Genomic DNA, 6,000 nt, shown 5'->3' with positions numbered 1-6,000 from the left:
GAGGGGGGGTGTCTGTGGAACAGTGGGTGCCGGGAAGAGGCTGCAGGGCTTGGAATCCTCCTCTGTTACCACGGCAGCCGTGCCAAGTGCGGCTGTAGTTTGAAGAGGATACCTGAGCTCAGAGCACCTGGATAATGAGCCTAAGTGTAACTCTAGACGCTTGCAGCCTAATAGCCCCGGTCACGTCTGCACAGGGGCAGGCACAGGGCCACTGCAGGCGAGCGTTCCCGTTTCTGAAAGGAGCGGGGGGGGGGGGGGGGGGGGTTTACGGACCTGACAAAGACGGAGGCTCTGGCACTTAACACTGCTCTTCCCCAACCACACACACTCACACACACACACACACACACACACACACACACACGGATGCATGCTAAACAACCGCCTTCTGCTTCCTGCTCTCTGCCCAGCACACCAACAGCTGCAACTACGTCTTTAAATCGTAAGTGGCACAAAGGACCAAAAATAGCCGGGCAAGCTACGGAGGGGAACGGCTATCCTTGAGCTCGGGAGATGGCGGGATGAGAGGAGGATGACTGAGAACAGATGCAGGAGAAGAGTACTGCTGTCCTCCATGCCTCACACACTTGAAAAAATCCATCATCTGGTCCCAATCCTGTTCTCACCATACCTGTGTGCTGGCCACACACACGTATCTGAGGTGTTTGGAATATTTAACCTGCTATTCATAGTATCTCTAATGCACATGAACAGCTATAGCTATTATAGCTGTGAAGCACACAAAAACCACTCTCATTATGCTGTTTGTACGGTAGCCTAAGCGCTTTTCTTTTTGTTGTTGTGTCATTAAATACGCATCATTGCAGCCTCCCTGCGTTACATGTTGAAATGTAACTTAATAATAAACTAATATTAAAAACATAACTTTTAGGACAAAAACCTAAAAACAAAAATCACAGTGCCCTAAAATGTCTGCTTGTAGTGGCATCAGGGGCCGGCCAGAGAGGTAACCTCTGGTGTTGTTCCAAAACTGTAAGCGTGATTGGCTAACTGTCAGGTCTGAGGTGAGACACTCCAGCCACTGAAAACATTTCATAAGGAAACCAGACTTTGTAGTAAATGACAACGGATAGTGAAAATTGGAATGTTTCAATAAGTCTGTCAGTTGATGATTAAACAGTTGATCAATACTGTTTAAGAGAGGCTTAGAAGGGAAAATGTGAGGCGTGAACAAGGCAAATGCTTGTATTGCACAAAATATCAAATGACATCATATGAAGCATGAAAAGAAATGAGGATATTTAAAGGTTCTTATTAAGGAGAAATCAAACATTTCTAGTGAGGAGGGTGAGTCAGAAGGTGAGGGAAGCTTGGAGAGCATGTGCGACCACAACATGCAGCTACAGTACCCAAGCACAGAGTAACGGTACCAGTGTAACAGTACCTCTGAGGTAAGACACAAGCCACCAATTTAGGCTAAGCATAATAATATATCATCCAGTAAAAACAAACCAAGCAACACTGGAACAAAGTGCTGATAACAGGAATACCAATTTTGTAGTGTGGTGAACTCGCAAGTAATGCACTTATTAAATATATGATGAAGGCTTTAAACTTAAGAGGTCAGTTATAGCAGCATTAACACATACTTTAAATCTTGAAATACGAATACTAAATCTCATTACTCAGTGTCTAACTGAATATTCACCAGAACAAAAAAAGATCCTTTATTAAGCATTGATTTAATTACCCAGATAATATCAATATGTTTGGCAAATGCTAGTGACCTTGTGGTGCTTAACCATAAACTGTTCATTACATGATAGATCATAAGTGTAGTAATCATTGTCAGATAGGTCATCTGCAACAATGATATTAACAATCAGTTATCTGAGTCTACAGAATTCTTAACCCATCATAACTCAGAAAAAAGGGCTATTTAAAGGTTGTCTTTATAGTTAGTGCCAGCCTTGCATGAAACTGTGTCCCTTCCATGCCACCCCAGTCAGAATGCCTAGACATGCTTGATTCCCATTCTCCTAGATTTCAGTGCCTTCTGGCACTTCAGTGCCTTCTTCACACTATCCCAAAATAAACTGACCCACATTGCATTGCAACAGGTTTTGTGCCCAGTCCTGTCATTTAACCAAAACACCTGTGATCATCGCAGCACGGCGCATAGCGAGAGTTGCAGCACTTGCACGAATCAATCGTGTTATTCTCATATTACACATCTCCAACAGTTGACCATAGCATATACTGTAAGTACTCTGGACAAGGCCAGAGACGTTCATTCATTCATTCATTCATTCATTAATGACACAGATGCATCTCTGTTACACACATCACTAGTAAGAAATCTTGAAGGCATGCTCACTGTTACTGGACTTCAGATCCCTGTGGATAACCGGCACGAAGGTCTGGTTGTGCAGGTAGTCCATCCCAGTGGCGATCTGCACGGCCCAGTTCACCAGCACCCGGGGTGGGACCTTCTTCCCCGCCAGTGCCCGGTTGAGCGCCCCGCCCCGGGCGTACTCCATCACCAGGCAAAGGTTGGGCTCCTTCAGGCAGACGCCGCGCAGGGAGATGATGTTGGGGTGCCGGAGCATCCAGAAGAGGCGGGCCTCCTGCCTCACGCTCTCCGCTGTGGCGCTGATGTCCTCATCCGGGTCCTGCCGGGCCGCCTTCACCGCCACCTCCTCGCCCCTCCACACGCCCCTGTAGACTTTTCCGAAGCCTCCCGCGCCGATCACCTCTTCCAAGCACAGCTCGACGAAGTCGATCTCCAAAGGGCTCTCGCCGCCCACGAGCAAGCCGTCCGGGGGCAGCGTGGTGTCCCGCCGCGTCACGTAGTTGCTGGGGAAGATGCCCACCTTGTCCTGGATCTTGCCGGTCCACCAGCCCTCGTCCCCGGACACCTTGGAGTCCTTGGAGAGCACCTCCAGCAGGTCGCCGCGCCGCAGGGTCAGCTCCTCGTCCGCTGCAGCCTCGTAGTCAAACACAGCCGTCCAGTAGGGGCTGGAGGCACCGCAGTGCGGCTGCAGGTGTGAGTCGGGCGAACTGGCCGAGGAGGAAAGCGTAGAAGAGTTCCAGCTGCCGCCGTTCTCGGCCAGCGCGAGACAGTGGGTGTGGCCGGCGTTCGGCAGGAGGATGGTGGGGGGAGATGGCCCACCAGAGCCCCCACAGCTGGCGCAGGAGAGCGGGGCAGCCCCTGCGCACCCCCCTCCGCCCATGCCGCTCAGTCTTGAGTATGGGTCCATGGCTGAGTGCCGCAGGTCAGCGGTGCGGTCTCAATAGCTGGGGGAAACCCTCTGTCAACTCATGCACAAAATCCATGCAGAACACATCAACCTTATTCAGACCTTATTTTTAGGAGGAGGGAGAAATCGGTAAACAGAGCTGCAGCTGGTCTGCCCAGGCACTGGTTTTATCAGTGTGGTGGCAGTTTGATCACTGGTGCATTCTCTATATATTAGCATTTATAAAGGCACTTTCATGCAGGTATCTGGAAATTAAAGCATATATGCTCAGACCTCTTTTCTGATTTTCATTTAAAAACTCAGTAAGAAGACTAGAAGAGTTCATTGTGAATAGCTAGTTAATATGAAATCAAGTGTTTTTATCTCTCGGATTGCTTCTAAAAATGCCAAATGGTCAACAAGACGTTAAGAGATTGGCTGTTTATTAAACGCCACATGGGTTCAAGGGGTTTCTCAGCTCTCCAGTGCAATCAGACTGCCGTCACAGACCCTGCAGGGGATTTGGCCAGACTTCTGGTTTTTGCGTCTCTTCTAGCCCCTCTGATAGATGTAACGGAGGTCTTGACGACTTTCATGTTTTCGTAGATCATATGATTTCCTCACAATACATTTATATTTAATACCCGATAAGACTGTTATTTGAAATAAATTCCAAACGCGATACAACATTGGTCATTATTCATATATGTATACTTGTCATAGACCAAGACATCCGTTTTTTTTCCTATAGCTAAAATATGATGATAAATACAATGGAGTCTACGTGGGTTGCTAACGGGCCTCCTCGCAATAACTGCCTGGGCAAGTAAGGCTTCAAAATGAAATACCCCGTTTCCGTATGACGGACATTAATTATTGCCCTGTTTCCATGTTTCCATCCCGCAGGCAGTCAGTGGTGTGTGCCTTTTTAAGGTCGGTGAGACAGATAAGGAAGGTGCACGTCCATTTTCAAATAAGAATTAAAACGGAGAGCAGGCAGCCGGTTTACTCGATACAGAGCGCCAGTCATATACGGTGGGGATGTCGCATATCTTCGACCAAACTAATCGCGTATTTAACCTCTCGATGAATAAACGTGTTTACCTTGACGATGGGTCTAAACAGGCTACAGGTCCATAGTCGAGTCATAAAAGCATGTAAAGTAAAATACACATACGCGTAGCCACGGGGATCATTCCGTCGTCCTTTCGTGGTTCCATAACTGTCGTGGTGTATATATCCTTATTGTCACCATGTAGCTGTGCGTCGTTTTTAATTTTATAGAGTAGGTCGCGTATCCTGATCAGAACGACAGTCCACTTCTATGTGGTTTGGACATGTTCAAGCGTAGCCTCCGACTGGGGCTACAAATAATGTCTTTATAAAAGAAATGACAACGCTTTGGGTGGTTTGTGTAAGGTCACTGTGTGAGAGAAAATAGACGATTAAATCCTTCCTGGAAGAATCTTTCAGTAGAGTAGACGTATCCACAGTAATAATAACAATAATATAAATATCACTAATGATACTAATTAATGACCTTCTCTTCTCAGCACCATATATTTGTAACCAGCGGTGCATCCATGCAGCTCGGTCCTTATGTCAAAATGACCAAGAGACTATTCCTGTTTAAATATTCATGCTTCTGGTTGCTTGGATCGCTTACTGTACATCACAACAGCCTTGTATCTCGTCGCATGGGCGTAAGGTTACGTCTGGATATTTCCATTCGCGGAACAAACAGCCAAATTCCTCTCAGAAAGTATCGCTGCAGCCTGGTTTCCAAGTGAGTCCACTGGTTGGCCTGTTGCCCATGACAAGCAAAACCTTTTTTTGTCCTTCTCTTTCTGTCAAGGACTCTCTATTCCGTCTCCATGGATCGAACTGTCATCTCCAAAAGCTGACTTTGTATCCCTATACACCGGCTGAACAAGGGGTGGGTGGTGCGAGTGCATTATGGGTTTTGTAGTTTATTTAGTCTATCTACACTACAAATTAGTGGTGATTGGCGTGTTGGGTTTTTTTGTTTTGTTTTGTTTTGTTTTTATTACTGAAAAAAATTAAGCCTGGACGTTTGCCTGTTTGCTTTTTAAAATCAGCTTACAGTTATATGCTCTTAATTATATATCCTGATTTCGACCAGAACAATGATTTGCCCAGTGAATGTCATTCTGTTAAACAGCAAGTATTTGCTGCTTATGTTTGTCAGGAGCAGCCCATCTTTATCAGTCTATTAAATTGCTTAATGAATGCTGACTTAGTTGTCTGTGCAAACATAATTTAAAAAATGTGTTGTGGAAACCATTCCATTGGAGACCCAAACTTCCCCACAGGCTGACTGTATAGAATATTTAATTTCTTTTTGAATTGCCATTTCACTATTTTGCACTATTTTGTTACTGTTTTCCTTCTTGTGGGTGCTATAAAAATAGTTGGATAAGAAATATTAAAAAAGAAATAATAGCATTCTTGAGTGACTGCGCTTTTTAATACATTGTTTATTAAATACCTGAGGCAAAACAAATCCTCACTGCTAAATGCCACACAAGGTACTACCAGCAAAACTTCAGCTAACACTGCCCCCTTGTGACAATAAAGAGGGATCCCTCTTGGATCTGATGGGTAGTGGTTTCACCTCAGGCTTATCTGTACATCCTGCCCGCCAGTCTGCCTGCAGCCTGCCATATTGGCTTGCTCCAGTGTCATGCAACGTGTGGGTGTTGAGCTGCCAGGGAAGAGGCACAATGTGGCGGAACTTCAGGGGACTAAATTCCTTCATCTGAACCTTTTCCACCACTCT

At 45.9% G+C, this 6,000-nt stretch overlaps 1 protein-coding gene across 3 annotated transcripts in view; it reads right to left on the bottom strand.

Annotated features, from left to right (window-relative positions):
* Nucleotides 1-5,111, bottom strand: part of map3k10 (mitogen-activated protein kinase kinase kinase 10) — a 23,548-nt gene extending 18,437 nt beyond the window's left edge. Inside the window, exons 1-2 of one of the 3 annotated variants that reach the window (XM_035525779.1) lie at nt 4,305-5,111; nt 2,339-3,258 (exon numbers count right to left, since the gene is read on the bottom strand). In XM_035525779.1, coding sequence (XP_035381672.1) covers nt 2,339-3,221 — 883 coding nt within the window. In that variant the 5' untranslated portion in view covers nt 3,222-3,258; nt 4,305-5,111. Of the gene's footprint in view, nt 1-2,338 lie in introns of all 3 variants that reach the window. The other 2 variants (XM_035525780.1, XM_035525778.1) reach the window with 2 other exon arrangements.
* Between the last annotated feature and the right edge of the window lie 889 nt (nt 5,112-6,000).

This window comes from Electrophorus electricus, chromosome 4 (assembly GCF_013358815.1).
Source record: "Electrophorus electricus isolate fEleEle1 chromosome 4, fEleEle1.pri, whole genome shotgun sequence".
NCBI classification, from domain to species: domain Eukaryota; kingdom Metazoa; phylum Chordata; class Actinopteri; order Gymnotiformes; family Gymnotidae; genus Electrophorus; species Electrophorus electricus.
This window is presented reverse-complemented; position numbering and strand designations above follow the sequence as displayed.